General features: G+C 42.5%; 1 protein-coding gene across 3 annotated transcripts in view; it reads left to right on the top strand.

Annotated features, from left to right (window-relative positions):
• The window catches only part of MOB2 (MOB kinase activator 2), a 110,156-nt gene that overhangs the window by 81,859 nt on the left and 2,173 nt on the right, over positions 1-26,124 (top strand). For all 3 annotated transcript variants that reach the window (XM_066187724.1, XM_066187722.1, XM_066187721.1), the window contains exons 2-4: positions 17,872-18,032; positions 19,242-19,335; positions 25,501-25,625. In XM_066187724.1, the coding sequence (XP_066043821.1) occupies positions 17,872-18,032; positions 19,242-19,335; positions 25,501-25,625 (380 nt within the window). The remainder of the gene's footprint in view (positions 1-17,871; positions 18,033-19,241; positions 19,336-25,500; positions 25,626-26,124) is intronic.

Below are 26,124 nucleotides of genomic sequence, written 5' to 3' on the forward strand. Positions count from 1 at the left end.
AGGCACTGGTGAGGAGCCAGGTAAATACTACATCCAATCTAAGTTTCCTTATTGCAGCAATGGGATATTAGTGCTTCAGAAGGTGTGAGCCAGTCGGTGATGGTGGAAGAAGGAACCACTTGGGACCTCATTTAGACCAAAAATGGTGGCTTGTTGGTGACAGTTGGGATGGGATTTCTCTGAACAGAGGCACGACAGCTGAACTTTATCCACCTTATTGTTGGTAGAAAAAAACAGGAACCTTAAATGTCCTGTGTTTGAATGCAGAGGTCCAATGCCATGCCAAGAGAGTGACCGCCTCACGTGGTAACACTTAAGTTGTAGTCATAAGAAGTTAAATGAGATGTATCCCAAATTACTGTAATATCTTGCCATCTCTTTCAGAGTAGAGCTATCAAATACCACTTCTAAGCCTGGCCACCTGAAATTGCTGATTGAGTTTTCCGCAGTCTGTAAAATGCCGAACTTTGTATGGATTAATTTTTCATATGTTGATCAGGCCAGTGGCTTGGTGATGAGATCAAAGGATATCTTGCTTGTGCACAGCCTGGTGTTATGAGCAGTCCCCACTGCATTTTAAGCCCTTTTCTCAGGTCTAACTGGGAACTTCAGGATCACAGTTTCCTCCCAGCCTTCCACAGCCTGCCAAGGAATTGCAGAAATTCACAATGGACAAGGGATAGAATGTCTGTGTTCACTCTAAACTGCCTCCACTCCCGTCTCTCTCCTGCTTGTGAATTATAAAGCTCAGTTGTTCTTGTACAAGACTTAATCGGTTTGATCAAGGATTGTATAGCAGATTTGTTGTGTTATTTACGTCGAGTGTGAGTAGTTACGACTAACACACTTGAAGTTTTTACCGTGCAAGTTGTTCTCATTAGTTAGTAGGTCCAACTCCTCCTGCCTGCTGTGTGTGTCACACGTTAGTAGTAACAGCTGCCAGAGGAGGAATCAATACACGGAGGAAACTAGGAGGGAGGTGTGAGGAAGCAGAAAGGCTTCATGAGAAGAGCAGTCCTGAGAACCTGAGAAGAGTTTAAAAGAGCGTGGGGGAAAAGACAGCTGAACCAGAAAGGGGGGAAAAAATGTAACAAAAGCAACAGATGTATTCTCAGTCTTTCTAATTAAAGTTTTATGAAAGCCACGGTTAGGTTTATTGCTCTTCTAAATTATTAGTGATTCAGCTATGAAGAACTCTGCAGATGTTTGTATCTTTCATCATATTGGTTAGTAAACTGTGTTTAACACTTCAGGGATGGGACCAAGGCTGCGTATTTGTAATGATTAAAAAAACTGAGACACCAGTAGAAAAGTGTCATCTCCCCTTTGAATTAGTCACAGCATAGCTGAGAAGTTCCTTAACATGGCGTTTAATTAGGGCTGTTTATTTCATTTCACTTCATATGGTTTTGAAATATGTTAAAGTAATTTTATTCCTTTTTCTGTATTGAATTCTGCTATTATTTAGCCCATAATTAGACAGGAAGAGAAACCTAAAATGGATGCAGTTTTTCTAGTTTTTGTTATTTTGATTTCTGTGGGTTGGTGGTTCTTGAGAGACGTGGAAGGGGAAAGGACGAAGAGTATCATGTCAAAACTTGGAATATTATTCCATTTTTTAGCATTAGTTCATTAATTGTCTGAGTTTCTTGTGATACCCGTCAGCTTCTTTGAAGACGTCTGTGTTTTACTGGCCTCAAGCAGCACAAGTAGAAGGAAGACTCACGTTCCTGGGATCTCTCCCCTCTTTGGTCCCAGCAGACAACAGAGCCAGCCATAAGCGTTTTTTGGAGCCACACACTGCTGATTTCAGGACAAAATGTTCACTGCCTGTGCCAATGCCTGAGTCCTGATGCAGATGCTCGAGTGTGTTTGCAGCGCCGTGACACTTTGGGGTCCTGTGCCGGCGATTTTCGGAGGCTGTTCTCTGTGCAGCTTCCTAGTCTGTGCGTTTCCTTTTAAGTCTCCAGTGAAACTGAGTCCCTCTGGGATAGTTGACTATTAATCAGGGATATGGTGGTAGGAAAGAGGAATGATGCAGGCTACGCAGATGTCACTGTGTAACAGCTTTTGATAAATGACAGTATGGTTTATATGTACACACTGTCCTGGATGAGTTTGGAAATAGGTAAGTTAAACCTCCCCTTTCTCATAAGGGCCTCCCTTTTTACTGCATTGTACAGGCTTTGATTTGGATACCAACTAAAAATAAAACAACCTACCCCACTCTTTTGGATAAGCACTTTTCAAGAGTGTAGTTATTTGTCTTCTGTGTTAGAGTGATAATGATGGTTTCATTTGGATAAATTAGCAAGTTTGAGTTGGCATTCTGGATGCTGCTGTGTATTTTTATAGCCAGCACTGAAAGATTTTGAAAAATTCAATTCCTTCTCTATTTCTCAATTCACAGATGAGGAAGATGACAACTAGTGCCATTAAGATGAGGAAGTAATCAGATTGATTTTGACATTGTATTCTGGTTTTTAGGTGATCATGCAACGTTGTCTTGTTGTGTTCATGAACCGGGACATCGAAGGGTAGGAGCAGAGAGAGAAGCTCCTCTGCCTGGACTCCTATGGCTGAAGACAGCTGTTGTCTGTGACACTTGTATTTATCAGGAAGACTAAAGCAAATATTTAAAAAATCAATCCTGTTTTATTCTAATTTAAACAGAAACGTTTTTCAATAGTTTAGTCTGGTTCACAGTATTAGAAAGTAATTAGAAGAGCCTTGTTTAACACTAGCTAATCTGATTAATGTAGAAGCCTGGGACAAGCAGAAGAGAAGGGAGAGAGGACAGGGCAAGGGGCTTATAGGCAAAATGCTCTTCAGAACCACATTGGCTATTTTTATCCTGTTCTTTTTCTTTCTCCCTCCCACAACTTTCCATTGTACTGAAATAGTTCAAAATGTTTATGGTTCAGGGCAACTGACATCACTAGTTGTCATGCTGTGTCCTGCTGAATATTTCTGTAACAGGAGCTGATTCCTCATTCAGTGATGTTCTTTTGGGACTCTCAGCTGCTCAGAAAGGACCGGTGACACTACGGGGCAGTAACATCTTTGGCAAGGGGTGACCAGGCAGGAGAGACTCTGGTGGCTCTTCTGTGCGTTTGGGAGTGTGGATGTGCTTGTGGAGATTGCTGTTTGACAAAAGTGTCCTGTCCTCAGGATAGAGCTGGTGACAGGAGGCAGGCCTGGGTGACGTTGCCAGCTTGATGGACTCCTCTGGCTGGGCTGTGCCTGCTGGAGAGGCAGCTCTCCCTGTGTGTGCTGGGTGTTCCCACCATACGCAGGTGGCAAAGTCTCTTCTGACTGTAGACACAAAACTTGCAGCGCTCTGCTTGACGTTCAGCCCCAGGGCAAGCTGTCAGATACCTCTGGCAAAGCCATGTCGTGGCTGGGGCTCTTGCTGGAGCTCAGGACATGGAGCTGTGCTCTGGAAAGATGCTGTGTCTCACAGCCAGGTCCAGCGTGCCAGGCTCTCCTCTGTTTCTTGGGGATAGTCCTCTGCCTGCTCCCTGGTGTTCGCTGCAAGAGTGTCATGGCCCTGGGGCATTTGTGAACATCGGTGAACCATGTACAGTGTAGTAACTTAATGAAGAACTTGGTGTCTTTCTTCAGAGGTATTTACAGCACGGGGTTGTATTTTGGTTACGTGTTCCACATCCTGTGAAGTGATAGCCAGAGGGAGAGTACTGCTAAAATTCTCTGTGTTGAAACAACCCTCTAAGGTGTCTCCAGAGCTCGTACAGAAAGGGCTCCTGGCCAAGGCTTAATAGCATTTTCCTCTTGTTTAGATGCAAAAGAATGCTTTTTTTCTAACTGAAGATGCCTCCTGGACACTTTACAAAGACTAGATATGACTGTATTCTCAGACTTGTGAAATTATTCACCCTTCTTTTATCTTGTTTTCTTGGTATGCATATAGGATTTGTTCCAGATTTTAGCTGCTTGTTTCAGTCTGGAAGATTATTTCATTTATATATCAGCAAAGTATGAATGTGCAATATTCATCCATCTGGGAGTTGACTACAGTCCCTGGTTTGTCTCTTTGTTTCCTGTGTTGTAATAGCCCATGTTTCTAGTGCTGCTCTTTATGGGAAAGTTATCTATTTCACACAATTTCTGTCTGCTGTTCTCTGGGATCTCAAACGTCTGTGCACTCCAAGACCTTTACCAGGTAGGTTTTTAGGAGGGGGGGGAAAAAAATGTTGCCTGTAGAAGAGCTTTTTTTTTTTTCCATTCTTGTTTGTTTTTTTTTTTAAGAGGTGTGGGGTTAGGAGTTGATCTATCAGTTGTCCTGTCTCTAAGATGACAGAGACAAAATCTCTGTTCCTCTATCATACATCTCTCTGTGACTACACCAAAATTGAGTTTGTTAAAGTGTTATTTTGTTGAGGGGAATTCTAAAAATCTTTTCTTAATCCCTGGTGCTATGGGGTTCAACAGAATCTTAACTAAAGCTTCAGCAAATTGCTGTAAGAGAAGAGATGTTGCATTTCTTTTAAGAGCTGCCAGCACCTTGTCTCTGGAAAGGGAAGGGGTTTGGATGTATGGATTAACCCTTTTTTCCAGCTTTCTGAAGAAAAAACCTGCTTCTTCAAGTGAATGGAGCCCATTAGCACTGAAGCCAGGTTGCTTGAGCTTGTCAGAAAATTCTGCTCTGTTAACTTTTCAAGTTCTTTTCTGTCTGGTACAGAAATAAGTTTAGAAGTGCTTTTGCTCAGACAGCAGGAACGTGTGGTAGCAGATGCTCCCCAGGTGAAAGGAACATTGTGGATGTCTGTATGATTCCTTTTATTTTTAAAAAAAGGAATAACCAGCAGTGAGTGCAGCTGTCCTCAGAAAGGCGGGTAGTGGCAAAATACTAAAATTCTTAGCTTACTGTCTGGAAAAAGTAGTTCTGGCACACCATCCGAAGTACATGGAGTTACTGAAGAAAGAAGGCTTGGTCCTCTTCACGGGTGGTTTCTGTAACTTCACACAGAGGTGGGATGACATCAGGTGCACCTTGGTGGCTCCACTCACACCCAGACACCCAGATCGGCTCTTCAGTCCAATGTGTCCACACATCCCAAGCTCAGAGCACCAAAGCCTTACAGGGAAGGTGCTGACTGTCAGCTGGATGCATTTAGCACAACAGGGAAGAGGAAAATTCTGATAAAAAGGCTTTGCTGATTTACAGAGTCCCCAGTTCAGATGTGACTGATACATTTTTTTTAGAACTATGCAGGGAAAAGATAAAGCTTAGGTCTTGAGACCACATTCTGTGTGGGACAGAGGGGAAGCTGTATTATCTCTCAACTGAAATAGATATTTTTCTGTTGCTTTGCAGCATAGAAAGGTTTTTCATGTCTATGCATATCATTCAAATCAGTGCATTTTTAAATCCATACATAACCATCCCTTGCTTTGAGGGATGCAGCTGGGTTGCAAAAGCTGGGGCAGAAGTGTGGCTTCACATTGCATTTTGAGGAATGTCTCAGGTGTTGGTCTCAGTTTCTGTTGAAGATTTGTGAACTCAATTGCAAATCTCTCATGAACAGTTAAAGATCCTTTTTGTCATTTGCACGTGCAGCCAAGGGAACGAAACAACTTCAGTAGGCAACTGTGGATCTAATTTTAGTATTTGTTTTTGAAAATTACTGGTTTTCCTTAACCAATTTCTTGGTTGTGCTTTCAGTACTTAATTAAAATACTGAATTTGTATTTTAGCAGGCTCTTGGAGGTAACACTGAAAGTTTGAGTATATCTGTGGGGTTTTTTCCTCGTTGCTAGTGGATCAGTGTGTCTATAAAGGTATTCCTTGCTTTTCAGTCTCCTGTGGTATATTTGGAAAAGTAATAAATTAGGGTTGGGAATCACTGCTGTCTCACTATCTAATTAACAGTGATCTAACTGTACCAGTAATTAAACTATTACTCACCCTACTATTTTTTTCAATCAGTCATTCAAATGTTCTTTACTTTGGCCTAAGAATCCATAGTTTGTATTTTAAATAGATTTTTTTTCCTTCCTCTGTTGTACAGAAAAGCTTCAATGTGCTGTTTTCTAAGAAATTCTGAAACAGCTGTGTGCTATTGTTGACAAAACTGAACAGAGCATTGCATCACTCTGTCAAAAATCTTTAAAAATTAACTGCATGGTTACACTAGTGAAAGTTTGTTCGTATCATTTGTTAATGAAAGTCACCTAGTTAAGATAATGCTTTGATTCCTTTTCCCACTGACTTTCTGACCCTGTGAGAAGACACACAATTTATGCCTTCTATGGACTTCAATTTTTAAGTTTAACAAGATAGTTCACACTAGAACTGAAAGGCCCTGCTTCTTCTCACGGGATCTGGTCTAAGGCATGCCAGGAGAGATGGGACTTACCTGAACTGACTTTGGTTTCAATTAAAGCCAAAATATTACCAAAAGGAGGCGGAAGATAATTTTTGATCTCTGCCATTGAGAAGTGCCCTTGACCCATAGTATTTTCTAGTGAATAAACGTCCTTCCTAATTTCAATGCTGTGTATAATTTAAAGTGTAACAGGTGAGTTTGTGGAGCTTCATACAGAGGATGAAGATTTTAGGTGGGGCTGCTTCCTGCATGGGTATTTCTTTGCCCAGCGAGCTCAGTAACTAATGACTGTAGGTGATTGAATTCCCCCCAGCTGTGTGTCTCAATGCAGCAAGATGCACATGTGTGTGCTAGTACACGTGCTTTAAAAGTGAGATGGCAGGTGCAGGCATGCAAAATTGCTCATGAATAGTGAAAATAAGTTAGATTTTATTTCCCCCATGCTGTGTATCTGAGGTTATACTGTGTATTGAAGCTCCTGCAAAGAAAGCTGAGATGTTTAAGTAGCTATGGTCTTACCTCTGTTTCCATGTGCACTCAGTTGTGGTGTGCCCTAGCACATTTCTGTCTCACTAAACCACATTTTTTTAGATGGAAAGCAGACAAAGTTTATGTGAAGGTTGCAGCTGTTGAAGCCCTGCCTACTTTGTGATATAGGTGTCGTTTTCCAAGGTGGAACTGTAGCAGGAAGGCAGGTGCTGAACTTATTTTCAGTCTCTTCTCAACAGAAATAACTAACTTGTCCTTCTAATGCAAGACACTTTTTGTGCCTAAAGAGTTGTAATTTCACATATCAAGTACATGAGACATATGCACCCATCTTCCAAAACACAGTATATGGGCAAGCTTGACCTGCGTTTCTAATGTGGTTTTGCTGTTGCAGGTTTTCTTTAGGCTACAGTGGTGCATAAAACTAGTTTGTATTGTCATATAATTTTTGGTTGTTGTCACACAAAGAGAGCTTGCAAGGCAAGAAGGCAGCGAGGAAACGAAACCATTTTTTACAAAGACAAACTTGTCTGCAGCCTGGTACTCTCTGAACAGAACGAGCTGTCTGCATTTGTGTATCTTGGGCTATATAGCAAGAAGTCTGATTGCTGAAGCCAGGTTGCCATGGTGAAATAATTCTCAGCAATTAAAGCACAGTTCCATCCTGTAAAGCAACTCTGTGCAAGCTATGTTGTGAAATCTCACATTTATGAGGCCATGAGGTTTCCAAATCAAATTTGCTTGGTTTAGAAATAAAAAGGCAGCTTTGCAGTCTTCCAGCTCTACAAACTTCATCAGGGTTGGGACATAACAGTGCCTTCAGTGATTTATATGCTCTGGTGGTGAGCTCCCTCCCCGCAAAGGTGCACCACAGGGTACTGGATGTGCTCATCTAGAGATAACAGGGCTCTATCAGAGTAGCCAGGAGGAGCAGTTGCTGCCAAATCCTGAATTTAATAATGACGTAAAAGTCAAAATAACTCTGTGTTCCAATAGGAGATTAGAGGATAATAAATCACTGATTAAATTAATAGACATGTCAGAAAAGACACAGGAAATAGATTTGCCTACTGAGAATTTTTTGTGGTTTTACTGCATACGCTACGTTAAATTTTTCTTTCAATTTGCAGAGTTTAAAAACCTTAAAAGAGACATAAAACTTTTTTTTGGTCAATTACATTGTTTTTCTTGTTCTTTGCAGACAGCATTTCTGGCCTCCAGAGTTTCAAATTATCTGCTGAAAAAATACTGCTCTGAATATAATAACAAACCTGACAGATCTATATTTGTCTTCCCCTGAGTGAAAAAGGCGTTAAAAGCCACTCCAAAACTTGCTTTCAGATCTTGGTGCAGATCACTTGTCCTCAAGGCTCTGTGGGTGACCTTTCCACTGCAGCACATGTAACAACCAGGCTCAGTGGCTCTGCCATTGTCTGCTCTCAGTTGAGAGCCAATTTTCTCCTTTCTCTGTGTGTTTTAATTAGAGAATTGTAAGGTATGCCGTAGATCTCTGCCTTGAACTACAATGGTTTTTGTTTTAGAGAAAGAACTATTTATCTCTGCTGGTTTCCGAAGGTCCTTGGAGAACTAGCGGGGATGTAAACATTTACCTGTGGAGATATCTGTGGTGAAATGTATCCCGGCCCTACTGTGTAGCTGCAGTATGGGAGTATATTGAGCAGTGGAGGATGATGAGCAAGCGTTTGTGTTGCTTGAATACTAATGGCATTTTTCCTCTAAGGGAGGCAGGGATACAGGAGCATCATTCCTTATCTTGGTATGGGCCTGATGGGTTCGAAATGTTTGCCTGGGGACTGAAATGAGCTGTGTGTTAACAAGACAAAGCCCAGATCAGAGCTCCAGCCTGTGTTTTCAGCTGATGAGTGGCTGGGCAGAGATGTCCTAAAGAGTCAGCTTGGGGTGGCCTCTCCTGTCCCCACACCAGGGTCTGCTCTGAGTGCCATTCCAGGGGAGGAGGAATTGCAAGAACGGGAGAATATAGTAAGAGACACCTTCTGAAGCAGGGATTTGGGGGTTCCCTCTTTCTGCTCAGTCTTGGCTTCCTTGTCAGACAGGAGACTTAAACAACAACAAAAACAAATAAAAGCCACTACTCCATGTCATTCCCAGGCTCAGGACTTGGGCATCTCTGACTCAGTGCTCTGCTGTGTGGTTTGTTCTGAGCATGGAGTACATTAATTGTTACAACACTTAGTCTGTGACCTACTGAATCTCTGTTACCACAGACCTTATTTGGATCCACGCAGAGATGTTGAAAATAGGAAACATTAGTCCTTTTTATTTCCTATTCCACAAACTGCCAGAAATCTGGACTGTAGTAAGTTGCTTAAGAGAAGAATCTTGTTGAGCCTTTGTGCTGGCACCGCCTGACTGGGGCATGTGAAGGCTTTTTGCCACCAAGGTAAAAGAGGACATTTCAACATGAAGAACAACTGCATATTGCTTGGGTAATGTTGCTTCTTCTAGGGAATTGTTTCTTTTAAATTATATCACTGGCTCTTAGAAATAAGTAATCCGTTTGTTTCCCACTGGACATGGCTTTCCTGGTGTCCCAATTGTGTTATCTGGAGGGGAACCTGGAGAGGGCAAGGACTTTGCAGTCAGCAAACTGGATACCTCCATTCAGTCTGGGGGAGGAGTTCTGTCAGGTAGGCCCAGGGAAGAAAGGGAACTCGAGTGCAATGTGTTTTACCGCAAGAATGCACTCTGCACATTTTTGTAGCATTAGCTGAGCTGTGGCGTGCCTGGCCTTGCCTCTGCAGCCGGTCTTCACAGATCTGCATTGGAGACAAGATGAGGCACTCTGGGCGCCAGCAAACAAACCCCTGGGAGTCTCAGCAGGGGAGTTAATGTGCCTCTGACACACCACTGCGGGCAAACACCGAGCGTGTGCTGGGCGGTGATGTACTGGGGAGGTAGGAAGAATCATAGCTGTTTGGGTTGGGAAAGACCCCTGAGCTCATTGAGTCTGCCATCAAACCATATCCACACATCATAAATACTTCCAGGGATGGTGACTCCACCAGTTCCCTGGGCAGCCTGTTCCAGTGCCTGATAATTCTTTTGGTGAAGAATTTTTTCCTAATACCCCGTCTATACCTTGAGGCCATTTCCTTTGGTCCTGTCCATTGTTATCTGTGAAATGAGACCTTTTCTTGCTGCAGCCTCCATTCAGGTAGTTGAAGAGAGTGCTGAGGTTGCCTGAGGCTCCTTCTCTCTTGGCCACACAACCCCAGCTCAGTCAGCTGTTCCCTGTAAGACTTGTGCTCCAGCCCCTTCACCAGTAGGTGGGTGGGGAGTCCTACAAAAGGGCACAGAAAGGCCTGATGGACATGGCATGGTGCAGGTGCCCCATGTTCTCCTTGCTTTGCCAGCAGCACCAGCTGGAGATCAGTCTGGCCCTACAGAATGTTTTGGGCTTTCTGTTGAGAAGCAGCATTATGAAATAATGTTATGGCACTTGTCATCCTTAACATGCCTGCCATGCCTTGGCACCGACTGTTTACAGCAGAGCATCCGGGGGCCAAGCAAAGATTCCCTTTTAAGGCAAAGAGCCACTATGAGAATCCCGAAGAAAAAGTTTCCCTGGCATGTCGGGTACATTCTTCTTCCCTCCTCCTCTTAAATAAACTATTAGTGACTTTTAAAAACAGAACAAAAATGAAGAAGCAGGGCCAGAAATACTGCCAAAGATGCTTTATGCTGCGCAGCCCCCTTAGACCTGCACAGCAACCGAGCCCTGGAGCTAACCCAGGGCAGGAGAGGGGAAGAATGAAGCTGAGGTCAGAGGGGTCTGTCAGAGACCTGGGCAAGAGGAGATCAGAATGGAGACTGCCTTAAAAAGCTTAGTCTCCTTCTCTTCCGCAGCCCTGGAGAAAAGCACTGTCCACAGCAATCTGTGAACAATTGTGCTGAATGCTGCACTGGGATTTGGACTTGCTTTCCAGTACCTTGCACAGCTTCCTTTCCCATGCTGATGTTCTTTTCTTTTCAAATCCTGAATGTGGATGTGTACATCCAGGATTTGTGCTCTTGGGCGTGCTGTCACGTGGCATTTCCAGCTGAAGACTTAGCAGTGATCCGGGTTAAAACAGGACATGGGATTGCAGGAAAACCTCCAGAGGTGCTAATCTTGTGCCGTTTTAAAGAAAGAGGGGAAACAAACATCGTCTCTAGTGTTGTTCTCAAAGGAAGGGCAGCTCGACTGGTGTTTGAAGGAAGCTGTTATTCCCCTTTTGGTGCACGCTGTACCAGTAAATAAAGACACTGAATTACCAAGAAGGGATTTGAGCTCCATAGCCCTTCTAAGTTTCCAGTTCTTGCTCTCAGCTGAGGAGAAAAGGCAGTGGGCTGCTGGGTAGGAAACTGGACAGCCTTCAAGAGTTTGTTCCTGACCCGTAAGAACTGGCGTAACCTGCCTCTTCATTGTTCTTGTCACTTGGACTCATAAATTTCAGCTCATAAAACTGTTTCCTTCCTGCTGAGTATGGGTTCAGGACTCCCATGCTTACGCAGAATGTTGGTAACCAGAAATTAACTGATAATTTCTTTCCAGTAAAGGGCCACCTAAAAAACAGTAAAGGTAAAAAGTATGTCTGTGAGCAGCTGACCTGGTTTACCTTACAAAGCTGTAGCCTTTCATGGCTGAAATCACTATGTTTTTCCTTTCTGCAAAGGGAGTGCATTAGAGGGACAGACCTTGAATATGGGAATTTTTTTGCCTTAATGTGTTTTACTCCCTCTTCTGTTCCACTCACGTCTCCTTTGACTCCCTAGCCAAAGAAGGCAAGAGGAGAAAAGCTAAAATGCAAACATCCAGTACCCCTTTACTTTGGAATTCTAAACCCTTATTCACTGGAAGAATAAAAACTGTTCATAAAGTTTGGCCTGAAGGGCACTGCTACAATGTTGGTTTACTGCCTCTCTAATTTTGTCTTTTAAGAAGCTAACCCCCATCCTTAGAGTGTCAAAAAAGTAGATTTTGGTAGGAGTGCTTCACTTCATAACACTTCATATAGTGGTGCGTGTTTTAAAATGCAATACTTGAAAAAGAAAAAAAAAAAAAGACAGGATAAAAAAATTGAAGGCCACAATAGTTTGAGATACCAGCTAGTTCAGCGTAGAGGTGAACTTGGAATATGGTCTTGCTGCTGCAGACAGTAATCTCTTTAAAAGTTGTAGTAATCTCTTTAAAAATTCTGTTTAAACCCCAAGCTTTTGCAGATTGTGAACTATACAAATTGTAAAGTACAAGCCAGGTTACTTGAAAATAACCCTCAAACCCTTGACTATTGTTTTTAATATCATTTGGTAATATTTCTGTGGGCATCTTTGGTTTTGATGTTCCTTGAAACAGTTTTTTTTCTTTTTGTGTGATTTTTTGCGTGCATTGCTGTGGTCCGTGGGTCTGTACTCTCACCAACACTGGTGGAATATGTCACAGCTGGATTGGCGACAGATGAGACTTGCTCTCTTCTGAATTTGTGGGGATTTTTAGGATTATAGCAGTTAACCTTGTGTCAGAAATAGGGTCAGGTGCTAAAAAAAGCCCAAAAAACCCCACCACATTAATCACAAAATACTGTCTTTGTCGTGTAAGGTTCATGATACATGGGGATTTTCATCCTCACAGACTTGAGATGGCTTGTGAGTTTTGAAGTTTGCAAACAGACTGATTTGCCATGTGAGGCCTCTCAGACCTGTACTGTAAATTTTCCAATGGAAATTGGGATGTTTGAGACTTGGTTGAAACCTGAAACTGGTGCATGATCCAGAGGGCACAGAATGGTGGGAGTTTTGCCTGCAGCTCCTGGTCATCACCACTATAGGCTTTTAACATATTTTTTTAAACTTTCTTAAGTTACTCTTATTTCCATTTTAATATGCCAGACTAAAATGAGAAAACCCACTGATAACATTTACTTTCAAAAGAAAAAGTAAACAGCTATTCATCCCAAGGACAGTTAGTCTGGTGTGGAGGTTGGGAGAGGGGGATCAAAGTATCATCAGTTGTCCTTGAAGAGATTTCAGTTTCAGATGCAATGTAAGAAACTGCACAGCTTGCTAGAGACAGCAAGAAATTGTTGCAGCTGTGCTGGTTTCCTCTGGAAAAAAAGGAATCCTGAACTGGTAGAGATTGTCTATAATAGCGTGGTCAGTTTAGGGAAGTTTGGCATTTAATAAGTCATTCGTTTTCCCTAGTGATCAACCTGGTAATAAATCATGTGCATGACCAGAACCATGGATGTCTGACACCATTCCTAAGTGATGTGAACTACATCAGGTTATGGAGCACATCCACATTGGGATGTGGAGGCATTAAGTCTCTGGTCCTTCTTCAGCTAAATCAGATTGCTTCATGTGTGCTTCTGTCCAGACAAATCACGTTGGTTTACACTGAAGCACATCTTTAGCATTTGTACCATGAATCAACTTTGAACCTTACAGCCAGTTTCTGCTCTGAAATGGGAATAACACTTCCTCAAAATGGTATTAAAACTAAACCTTGATGGTGCTTTGAAGATGCTCTTAAGTGCAAGGGTTTTTAAACCAAGAAACTCCTGAGCATCTGATCAAGAAGGAAATGAGAGAGAAAGATTAGAGGAGGATCTTTATTAACTGACACAGGATAAGAAAGCAAGCTGGGAAATTGGCAATTTTATTTGATCTTAATAAAGCAGTTAGATGAGGGAAAAAAATAATTAGTGCGCTGTCACTTGGTGGAGTGTCTTAAACCTCTCTGTCTCCAGTGAAATCCAGGCAAACTTCCAGCTGATGTGTTTTCTAGCTGGACACAGGCCTGAGTATGGCAGCCCTGCTAGAAGCTTTAGTGTTGTAAAGTCTTTGCCTGGCACCAGTTTTGCTGAACCTTCTTAGACTTCAGGCGAGTGATCTCTCTTCTGCCATTTCCCATCACTTTTCCCTCTCTGAAATTTCCCTCTCTGAAATTTTGGGTGTGACTTGGCCTGTGGCATCACGTTCAGTTGAGTCCCTAAAACCAGGGGCAAACCTAGCCTGGGAATTGTCTGAGGGATTAGTTTGTGCTCTGGTTTGCTTGTCAGTAAAAACTGTAGAGTGCTGCATCCTTGTATTCCCTAAAGATATTTCTTTCCTTAATTAGTATATAAGTACTGATAGACAAGACTTGTCTAAGCTGTAGACAGACCACCAAAGTGCTGCATAACAGCTACTTCTGCAGCTGCCTGGGTGATACAGTTGATGTGGCATGGTCATGTTATGACAAATTCAGCAGAATTTGCTAATTTTTGAAGAAAGACTCATGTAAACTTGAAACAGGACTTGAGGTGCCTATAGCTGTGTTTTGAAAACTCTGCTCTTTTTGTGGTCTTAGATGACATGAGTTATGTTTTCCAATAAACAATCATTTGCAGGTGATGAATTTTGGTGTCTCCTGAATAGAACAGTAAAACTCTACTGTTCTTGACATTTTTTGTATTTGTGCACTTTAAACATAAAATGAAAAATTAAGGAAGGCATTTTGAATGAGAAGAGCTCACAAAAAGGAGGTAATGGATGTTTCGCTCCGTGCCTTTGGAGTTGAGCCCAGCTGGTGTTTTCTTAACAAGTTTTTGAAACAGCAGTGAACTTGGGTGTAGGGGTGAGCACAGAGGGAAGGAAGCTTATTCCTAAACTTTGCACTGTTTGGTAATCCTGGTGGCTGTGTATGAATGACCTTTGGTTTATCTGAAATAAACAGGTATTTTGTATTTTTGGAAGTATTCTTAGTTGATTCTTAATTATACATAATTGTGTTTCTAGAACAGGTTTTTTTCCATACTGCTGTATGTTCCAGCTTTGTAAGTTAAAAAAGAAAATACTTTACACTATGGGCTGGTATTGATGGTTCCCAAACTAAAGCCAGAGTTTTACAGCCTACACTGTGCATGACTCAGTTAATTTGAGTAAGTCGGTAGAACCTAAGTTCTGCCTAATTGGAGAGGGATACATGGCCCAGTTCAAAATGACATTTTTAAGGCTGTATTTTTATTTTTTTTTTTTATTTTTTTTTTTTTTTTTTTTTAGCTTGTACTTGCACTGCTGGGGCCGTGTAGTGTCCCAGCTGCTCTGCATGCAGGTCACGGAAATGTGCTGGTGTAAACAATTTCAAATGGTCTTGCTGTGGTCTCAGAAGCTGCAGAAGGTTAACAAGATATTTGTGCTGTACATGGCAATTTGACATTCATGTTTCAGTGGTGTGAATAAATCCTTTGATAGCAGTGATTCTGGGTATTTTGCAGGTTCTGTGATGATACCCCAGAGGTTCTTTTTAAACTGAGCCAAAGCTTTGGAAAGGGGGGCAGAGCATGGGATTCTTCAGGAAGCTTTTGTTTGAAGTGCTCCAGTTCCAGCACAAGTTGCAGAAAGACTCAAAGCAGCTGCATGTACTGGTCTAACAGAGAATTGACATTTGTGTGTGAAAATGAGAGGCACTGGATTTTGCAAATGGACAATGTAGTGTTGTTTGCAGTAGCAAACTCGTGGAATATATTGTGTTGAATTTTTGTTTATTCCCTTGAAATGGGGAAGAGATGCTGAAGTGAGGGTGAGGTACACCCCAGCCATTCCCATGTGATGGAAGGCTTGCCTCAGTCTCTTGTGACTCGCTTCCTTCTGTGGTTTCCCTCCACAGCCTGATTCTGACAGACTGTCTTAGACCTCTTTGTCTCTCTCTTCCCTCCTCCTCCTTTCAAAAGACTGCTCTTAGCTGATGTGGCACAGCCCTAACCTGGGGCCCTTGGTTTAATTATCCTGAATTACAGCAAAGACAGAAACTCCATCCAAACTACTTCTCACTGATAACTTTTTTCCTTGAGTGTGGTTAATGCGGTTTGTCAAACCAGTCTCTGAAGCTGAAGGTATTTTCTGCATGACTGTTACTAGAACTATATTTTTCCCAAAAAAATCAACTTATCCTTGAATGCCAGAATCCTGGCCCCCTCCCGCTGCAGCCAAACTAAACCCAGAAACCACTAAATGTAGCAAATGCAAGGTTTGAAGACAGGAATAGTCCGACAACCAGGATCTGTTATCGAACTGAGTAACCCCTCTGTATTAAGACTCTTGCACTGAGGAAAAACTGAATTCTCATGTCCTAAAACATCTTTGTGGAGCAGCTATGAGAATAAGTCCAGTTCACTTCATTAAATAAATGTAAAGGACAAATCTGGCAGGCTCCATTTGGATTGGAATGTGCTGCTGTGGAAAAAAAGACATGGCAGGAAATGTGCAGGAGTACAGCTCTTGTGCTGAATTCATCTTTGTGAATACTGCCTTTAGTTGATCTTCATTCTGAATTTGTATTCTTTAGAAAGATGTTTTATGTTGTATTATTTAAAAATATGTCACAGGCATCCCTTCTTAAAACTGTGAAGCCCACCTTTCTCACTAACATAGGAAAGAAGGTGTGACCATCTGTTCCCTGCCAGACACCTGCAGTGCTTTCTGCACATCTGTGTAAATACATCATGAGGCTGTGAGTGTATCTTGTGCTGCTGTCACCAAGTTCTCCTTGATTTTCCTTCATGGTGGCCTTTCTGAAGTCCCTCTAGTCTTCATTTGCTGTTCAGAGAGATCTGTGACAAGACTCTACACAAGTTTAAGACAGTGAACACTGGCAGTGCTGGTGACCCAAGTTAGAGTGCTGCTTTCCTGTGGAAGGCACATCTTGGTCTCTCTCTGCTCCAGTAGGGATCGTGTGGATGATGAATCTTTCTGAAGATGGGTTTAATAAACACATCAATAAAGAGCCCTTGAAGAGAGAAAACCAAGAGATCATATTTTCTTAAGAGCACTGAGACTTCAAACACCATTCCAGGAAAGATGTTTATCAAATCCTCACAGCAAAAATTAGGTCTGCATGTATCTCAGACAGGAACACAGTTGCAAGATCATGTAAGTGTGTTAAGAGCCAAAATGTGAGGTCTGTTTCCTTTGGATGAGATCTCAATGAGTTTTGACAGCAAACTTAATGCAGTCATCTGCAAAGGTGGGCTTGTCTGAGCTTGCAGATCCTTAAAAACCACTTTAATGAAGACAGCTTGACATTAAAAATGAACTGGCATCTCTTCTTTGTTTTTACATTATAATGGACAGCAAGTATTGTCCTATGATTGTGCCTCACCATTAAATAGATCTTCCATCTCTGCTTAGGTGGATTTTTTGACTGTAGGAACACGTGGATGTTTGACCACATAGCCTAAAAGATCACAGCGCTTGACCACTGTCCTTCCTCTGAAGTCCTGCTGAATCCCTGGTCCCTCTCTTGGGCTGAGAGTCTATTTAAAAACAAGTGAGAGGGAAACTCCAGTGATTACAGCAAATACTTCAGAGATGGGAGATGAAAAGTCACAGTATGCCATGGAGATAAACATCTTTCATGGAATGTGGTTTCTGTGCTTTTATAAACCAAATGGAAGGTTATTTCATAATGCATTGGATTTCCAAGGGTTTTCAGAAAAACATGAACTCAGATACTTCTGTCCGAGGTATCCCTAGAATTGAGAAAACAGGTTTTTTTGTGGTTGTCACTGCTTTTAGCTGGAGTCACAGATGTTCACTTAGGAAGGCTTCAGATAGGGCTGGAGAGGAAGGAATGCTGTAGGCTTCGAACAAGCAGCACCAGCTTTTCCAGCTATCTTCTTGCAGCAGCTGGATTTGCTGTTTCTCAAACTCCTGTTCTGCGGGTGACCAGGAACTGTGTGACACAGTTGTTGTTGGTCCTCACATGGGCTCCTTCAGGCACAGAGCTGTCCTGCTGTCCCCACTGTCAACAGGCCTGAGGAGGGACCAGTGGCTCTCCCAGGAGTTTGCAATCTCGTCTGGCCAAAGGGCAGGGGAGATGGAGCAGCAAAATGAAGCTATGGGGAAGGGAATGCAGCAGGAGCAGTGTAAAGGCAAATACAGGAGTTTGGATGAAACAGCTGCTTTTAGGTTTCTGTAGCTGTTCAACAGTAGAACAAACCCCACTTCTCTCTTTTTTAATCTCTTGCAGGAAGTCCAAGGGAAAGCCAAATGGTAAAAAGCCAGCACCAGAAGAGAAGAAACTTTACCTAGAGCCAGAATACACAAAATCCAGAATTACCGACTTCGAATTTAAGGAACTAGTGATGTTACCACGGGAAATAGACCTCAACGAGTGGCTTGCCAGCAACAGTGAGTATTGTGTTCATACAGCTCTGAGCTTGCTGTCCATCCTTGAGAGGCCATTCATTCACTCTTTTTGCTGTTTTCAGTGCTTAGAGAAACACTCAGTGACTATTTATGCTTACTGTGTAATGCATGTCATTATACCTTGAGTAGTAATTAAGCTGTCTCACGCACAGCCCAGCTGTGCTCAGCAGCATGAAAGCCTTGATGCATTTCCTCCTTCCAGCTCCCTCCCTGTGGCACTGAGGGCACTGCAGTTTTGGATGCTCTTTGGAGAGCCATCAAGATTCCCGTTGACTGCTTGCTAAAGCGGCTGGTTCTGCATGTTTCTGACTCCAGCTACTGACCTTCCAGACGCATTGTAAAAACGTAGTTTCTAAAGACTTGTATGTAAAGCAACTTATGCCTGTAGCCAGAAGTTGTGAATTCTTTTGGCCAGATTTTTTTCCTCCCCACTCCTTCCAAATTTTGGTGGAATTGCTGGGGATTTAAACAGTAACAGGCTGAAATTCAGAGGTGTGAGCAACTACTGTGACTGAATGCTGTACCTGTGCACTTCAGCCCTAATTTGCTGTACTTTCCTGGGCTACTCCTGCAAGTCCTCGCCTTGCAGCTATGGCCCACTCGTGTTTATGTTTTCAACAGTGTGTGGTAGTAGCAAGAAACTGCTTTAAACTGCACACTAGGAAGCTTTATAGAGACTCATTAAGAAAAAGTGAGGTGCTCCATGAGAAGTATTAAGAAGTTAAATTATCTCAGGAGATTTTTAAAAATTAGACGTGTGCTAGGTTTCATGCTGGTTGTTTTTGCAAGATGTGTCGTGAAAACTAATAGTGCTGTTTTCTAGCCACTGTAGATTTTAAGTCTGACTTCAAAAGAAGGTAGCAAATTGTTTGCCTTCAGCTTATAGCAGAGTATTCTACTGTAAAGGTGAGGCTGATGACAGAGACACTTTCCAGTCTTGCTGCTTTGTGAGTAATAAGAGCTAATGCATCATGGTGCTTTCATCTTAAAGTCAAAACAAGAGCTTTCATTCTGTGTACCCCTTTGTTACGCAGTTCATCATTAGGGTCATTTAGCTAAATCATGTTTAAATTTGTATGCAAGCTCAAGACTGAGGTCGCTTCACTTGCTGTATTTAAATAATTGTCTGGAGGATAACCGGTGTTTCAAAGTATTTTACCTCTGAATTTCTTTCCTTTGTTTATTTTTCAGCAACAACTTTCTTTCATCACATCAACTTACAGTATAGTACAATCTCAGAATTCTGTACAGGAGAGTCATGTCAGACCATGGCAGTGTGCAATACGTAAGTCAATATTTTCATATTATTACATGTGCAAGGTTTCCATGTCTTCAGAGTTGCCTGGGGGAGGATATTGGTATTGGATGGCATCGGGCAAGTGTTTTACAGCAGGTCTCTACTTGTTGAGAATGTGTCAGCTGTGCATCCTCTTCTCTCCCTTCAGCAGGGAAGTATGGTGGAAATCTGTTTTTGTGGAGGACTGGAAGGATGAGAATCTCTTGAGTGCTCTGAGCTGGTTTTATGAGGAGGGATCAGGGAGGCAAATGACCATGTGTGTGCTTGAGGGAGAGGGAAAGGAGGGTGTTAAGGAAACTTCCCTGTCTGACCATCTGGGAGCCACTCAGGCAGTCAGTTGTGAGCTGGGACCAAGGCCCCTTCACAGCTACACACCCCCCACTCACTCAGACCAGCTTTTCTTACTGACTTGACCCAGGTTTTCCATAGCAGAATCTTGGATATCCAGATCCTTAAAATTAACTTGGTACAGTAACTAAATAACCTCGTAACAGCCCGATCTGGTGTCTCCATGGCGGGCCCCCAACAAAGGAAACCCTGAGCTTCTATAATCTCACAGCTGAAAAAGCCTGAGTGAGTCTTGGTGTTGTCAGCTCCTGCTGTCTCCAAGTGTCACCTGACTGGGCCACAGGTCCCCATGTCCTTTGTTGTGCCCCTGTCCTGCGGAGCTCAGCCCTGAGCCTGCAGTGCAGCTGCTCATGGAAGTATCTGCACAGAGTGTGCTGCTCAGCAAGGGCAGGGCAGGACTGCCCGTACTGGTCACAGTGCTGGGGTTCCAGAGAAGGCAGGGCAGGAGAAGTGAGTTGTGAAAACCTCACAGGGTGCTTCTGAGAGCTGGAATGCTGACACAGCTCCAGGCTGCTGGTGGATAACCTCTAGCCTGACACGAGCCACAGGTTCTCTGCCAGAGCCCCTGGGCACAGAGGACACAAGTGGCAGCTTTGCAAGAGTAAGGAAAACTTTTTGGTTTGGTGTTTTTCCGCCTCTGGAACTTAGTAGACTTTAACATTGACTAGCAGTTTGTTCTGAAAGAAAGCTTTATAGTGTTACTCTACAGTGTGAATATAAGAAAAAATTAGGATAAACTTCTGCTCCTCATGAGCACAGTGCAACATGATGGAATATGAGATCCAGTCAAGTATGAATAAGCCTGTTGTGTTTTGGGTTTTTTCCCTCCAACATGTGTTGATAGTCTTTTTCTTCCCTCCTCTTGCATTTCCTGGCATTAATTTCCTGGAGATGGATTTTAAAAGAGACAACTGGGCAGTTAATGTCATAGTACATCAAACAACATCCCAGGGAATATGCAACAGAACCATAGCTCTATATTGTATCTCTGACAGTCATTACATAATTCTTAGAAAGAAAACCTTGCTTAATGCACTGGGCTATCTTGTACACTTGAAATTAATATCAGGAGCTTTCTTTGAGAGCACTCAGAAGCATGCAAAGTATATGGAGGGTATTTTTGCATGTAAAAGTTGGAATGATAACTGTCAGTTAAAGGCCACGCTAGAGACTTTGAAACAAAGCTGGAAGAGAAGGTAATAAATCTCTGCTGGACCCAGATTTTATCAAAAGGAGACAGCATATCTCTAAATAAGAAATGGTGAGCAGTAAGATGGGTATTTTGTTGATTGCTGTTCCCAAGCTTGCTCATGTTTAAATTCCTGATGCAGCACTGGCTGTCCTAAGCACTCAGTTTTAACTGTTTATTCACTTGGCTGGTGGGAAATAGTGGCTCAAAGGAGGTGGTGGCAGGGAACCTGCATTAGTGTTGCTCCATTCTGCTCTAGTGAGCCTTAAACAAGAGGTCTCTGTAAGCACCTTGTGCTGCAGAATAAAGAGAGGAAGTGCCTGTAGGCAACTGCAGCTGTAGCCTGTATTTTTAGTGGTAGGGACTGATAGCAGTATGTTCCTATCCTTTGTTTTGGAAAACTGAATAATTTTGCTATTTGGGAATAACAGGAAGCATGTCTACACTTGGGTGAAGCACTTGAAACGGTTTGTGTGTAGCTAAATCATAACAACCTCAGTACCTTCCTGTACTTGGGGGCAGGTGGCTGATTCGTGTTTGCAAACTGGAGGCTGCTTGCTTCTAGCAAGTGTGTGGGTCTGTGAAAAAGCCACCAAGGTGAGATCAGCTGCCTACACACCTCAGCACAGTTCTGCTTTGTGGGCCCCCTTCATAACTGTGTTCTCCAAATCCTGATCTTTTTGTTCTGCCTTTCCGAGCTCTGGTAAGCTACGGATGTGCTTGTCATGTTGAAGAAGCACCAGTTGCTGTGCCTCCTTGTGCCTTGGACCTGTCTCCAGTGTATAAAGAGAGACACCTAAACACTGGTGTCAGTTTCTGATTAATCTGGTGGACACTTCAGGCTTAGCCTTCTGTGGCCATGATCTGTTTGTTCCTGTCCTTTGGAATAAAATAGCATCTGGTTATATAAGATTGCCATGGAATTACATTACCTTGGAGTTAAGGTGCAGTTTGCCATTTTTCCCCATGCTGATTTCTTGGATAGTTCCATATGAAAGTCTGCATTCTCTTCCACTTTTATATTTTCCCTACTCAGATCCTGATGATACATTTGGATCACCCCATACTGGCCATGCCTAAGAAAGGCTTTTTTTATTTATGGTTGAGATGTTCAAGTAACTACTGAGAACTGGTTGCTTGTCAAGTTACTTGACATTGAAATTGCACTGCAAGTACGAAGTCCTAAATTTAAAGTATTTGCTGGCACAATAAGCGCTGGTTGCAGTTAAATACTTGAGGCAAGGTTTTAACATCTGAGAGAAGCTGTGGCCAACTGACAAACTGCAGACAGATGCAGCTTTCAGCCCTCTGTCAGATATGTGAGATAGCACAGCCATCTGCACACAGCGAGGAGAATTTCTGCTTACGGTCATCACTAGGAGACATCTGACCAAAACTTAGTCTCAGTGTAGAACAGATGGAAGCATTTGCTGGCAAGGTGGGATAATGCCAAGAGGAATACCATAGTGGCCAGTTATCCTCAAACTTTAACAAGGGTGAATGAATGTGACTTTGGGAATTACTTAATTTTAGTCATTAATATGTTTATCACTTGTTGTAAAGCAGGTAATATGTTTCAACACAGTATTTGCTATTAAAATTTAGTATGCTTTATAGCTTATTATTACACAAATCAGCTTTAAAGCACCCTGAGCTATAAACTGGTTTTCCAGCTGACATTTGGTTACAACTGCTCAAAGGTCTGCAGTGAGTGTACTAAATGAGAGCCTGTGTAAGTGCTGTACATAAAAGGATGACTACAAAACTCCTGAGGTGGAAATCAAGGATGGATGCTAACTTTCAGAAAGCCTGCCTTTCAAAATGTTTTGGTCACGTGAAATCTCTTAATGGATAATGTTTATCACTCATTTTTTTCTAATCTTAGTGTCCTTTCTCATGTTTACCTTGCCCTTAGTGTCTCTGCGTAGGGAGGGATTTCCTCCTTGAGTGCTTAATTCAAACTTTTAAGTTTTACATTTTCTTACATTTAAGTTCCCCCAGCTGTATGGTTTTACATGATGCCCCCTTTCTCTTCTCTGCCATCCAGACATTGCTTAACCCCTGTGAAACCATCAAAGCTGTTTCAGCTGCTCACAAGCACTATACTCCTACCTCTGGCTTTCTGTCCTGCTTTCTTCATGTTGCCTGTTTTTTGGTATTTCTACCAGGACTGTCTCTCTTTCCAGACAAAATAATTTCCACAGTATATGCTTTTCCCTCCTTCCAGAAGCTTTTTTTTTTTTTTTTTTTTGTATATTGGTGTAACTTCTGTTGTGCCTTGACTTCTGTGTCATCAACACCAGCCCAGAATGTTTTACAGGAAAAGGGATAAAGTACATACATATATTAAGATGCACTATTGTGATTTCATTTGTGATTTCACATGTGTTTTGCTTCATTATTTGCATCACAGGCTCTTCTCTGGTAAACCCATAGTCATCTTCTCCCTGGGATTTAGAACAGAGCTGCAGATTCCTCATACTGTCCATACAGGGGAGATTTAATTCTGCAGCTTTTTGAAAAGTGCCCTTAAGTCTCATCGTCTTGTCCTTTCTGCTTCCCATGCATTCCCTAATATGGGACTGTGCTGTCACAGTGCCAGTGGTGGAATGCAATTAGGCTTCTGTGCCCAAGTGAGCCCTTCCATGGCCCCAGACTGCTCCTATCCTGTTCATGGAGATAACTCCAGCGTGGGTGGAAGCCACGTACCAGGTGCGAGATGTTCATGGCATGTCAGGGGCTCCTCTCTTCCCCTGAGAGCTGTGAAATCTGTTCTACAGCACCTGAAACATGAGAAAAACACATGGCTCTAATCAACAGGACACTCCTTGTAGTTATCCCCTTACTGTGAATGATTCTTCTGTTTAATTCCAGTTTTGCATAATTAATTTCCTAATTTTCAAGGGAAGGCAGAAAGAATAGGCAGTGGGATGCTGGAGCAGATTTATTCACTTACATGAGAATATAAGTGAACTTGTGCAGTTGCCAAATTGTTTCTTTTGACTAAAATCCAATTATCAACACTCAGATTTGCACCTAAGGGCAACTCTAAACTGTGCTTTCCATCTTGCAGTTGAGGATTTCTGCAGCATGAGAGAGCTGCTGGGGCAGAACAGTGCAGCCTGCCTCTGCTCTTGATGACAAGCATTGTCTTAAGACCCAAAAAAAGGCTAAATTGCCTGGGTCTCTTTCTCACTACAGGAGTAGACAAACGGGGTTGTGTTGGTGCATTGCGTTGTGTAATTCCTTAGAGGTGGTTTGTAGAAAGGAGATGAGCAGTGGTGAAGAGCACAATCTGTGCCTACGGGCCCAAGGGCCAGGTTTGATGCCTGACGTAGTTCTAAAAAGAACTTCTGACTCCTGCTGTTTTCACCCACTCACCTTTTTAGGCAATTTTGCAGTCAATCCTTGTCTCTCTAGTAAACGACAGAGTGACCAGGTACTACACAGGGAAAAGGAGCTGAAAGAAAAATTCTGAAACCTTAATGTTTGCAGAACTAGTTTGTAGTTGCCTTTCCTCTCCTAACTTGAACGACTCTGCTTAGTTCTGCAGTTTCCTCTTGTTTTCATATGGCTTGGGGCATGAAGAGTGTCATTGGAGAAGACCAGTACAATGGATTTCTTATCAGCCGTGTAATGATATAGGACTGTGCCTTGAGCTTAGATTTATTGAAGAAAAGTTCATAAACTGACTTGTCTAATGTGACATAGGAAAAAAAACACTTTAAAAGTGTTTTCATTTTTAGGAAGGTGCATTCTTTATCTGTAAAACATTTCTCACTGTGTGCCTAATCCAGTGGGTAGCTGCTCTTGGTAGCAGTTAGAGATGCTTTAATTAACCATGACTTTTTTAAAAAAGGAACAACATTTAGTTGTTTTGTAGCCTTCAGATTGTCTGTCACCTGAGGGATGGCTGCAGTTAATCAAAATGATTATGGCTAACTGATTGAATTATGGTTGCTTTTGAAGGGCTAGTATCTCCTGTTAAGATCCAACAGGAATATTCATTGGTGGCAGAACCACATATAAATTCAGGTGTTTGGGGGAGTGTGTAACTGTAAATAAGGAGCAGAGGTCAAACATGCACTGGTATGGATGTGCAGGAGGGGCCTGAAAACTTCCCCCAGGTTGCATTTTGGAGCAGGATTTGGAGCACCTGAAATCACTGCCAGTGCTGGAGAGCCCAGGCTGGAAAAGGCGGTTTTCTGGAGCCACCATCTGACTCTTTCACAGTACTGCACTACAGAACTGATTTATGCTCAGGTTAAGCTGTGCAATGTTGTTGCCCTGTAAGTATAGTTCTGTAATGCTTTCCTGTAGAGTTCTACAGACTGTATGTAAACCTGTCATGGATAGGGAGTTATCACTCCCTCAGCAGAACTTCTCTCCTTGGAGCCTTGTCAGCAAGGCTTTCTGTGCTTGGTGCTGCCACCTGCTCTCTGGCCTAGACTGGCAGGGAGAGAGAATCGGCCAACACAAGTTCAGGTTCTTCAGTGCAGAAAGAAGTGAATCCCTTCTTTAGCAGCTGCTGTTTTATATTACTTGGACACAGTCTCTTGGAGGAGTAGCTGAGGAGGCAGAGTGTGAGGTGGTGACACTGTCCCTTCTCTCCACAGACAGTACTACTGGTATGATGAGCGGGGAAAGAAGATCAAGTGCACTGCTCCTCAGTACGTTGACTTCGTCATGAGTTCGGTGCAGAAGCTAGTGACAGATGAGGACGTCTTTCCAACAAAATACGGTATGGCCGCTTCCTGGGGCTCTCTGGGGGTGCCACCATCAGTCAAGTCAAAGTTGGCATTCATGTGTATGATTACCAGACAGCTTTCTCACTTCTGTTTGATGGGTTTTGGTTTGGGTTTTTATATATCGTTTTCTTTCTTTGCATGTTTCTTTTGTAGTTTTGGTTGTCTGGGGTTTTTTTGAAGGAAGATTGTAAGTTTGGTTGATTCTTGCAGTAAAAAAAAATATTTACCCTCTTTGGTGTATGAACTGGGGTGAAAGTATCCCAAACCTGATCCCTTGGCCCAAATCTCAGCATCAGTACCCCTTTTTCTTCAGGCATTTTGAGATGATCTACCCTGGGTTTATAGAGGATAAAATTCTGAAAACAGTCAGTATTTGTGTGTTCAATACAGTCTGCTGATAGCAAACTTCAATCTCTCTGTGGCTTTACTGTTTCCATTAGAGCCTCAATGCATTAAGAAATGTGGGTAGTAAATTGGATTGCAGCAATGTGG

This window comes from Chamaea fasciata, unplaced genomic scaffold (genome assembly GCF_029207755.1).
Source record: "Chamaea fasciata isolate MVZ Bird 193981 ecotype frontalis unplaced genomic scaffold, bChaFas1.0.hap1 SCAF_7, whole genome shotgun sequence".
Lineage (NCBI taxonomy): Eukaryota > Metazoa > Chordata > Aves > Passeriformes > Sylviidae > Chamaea > Chamaea fasciata.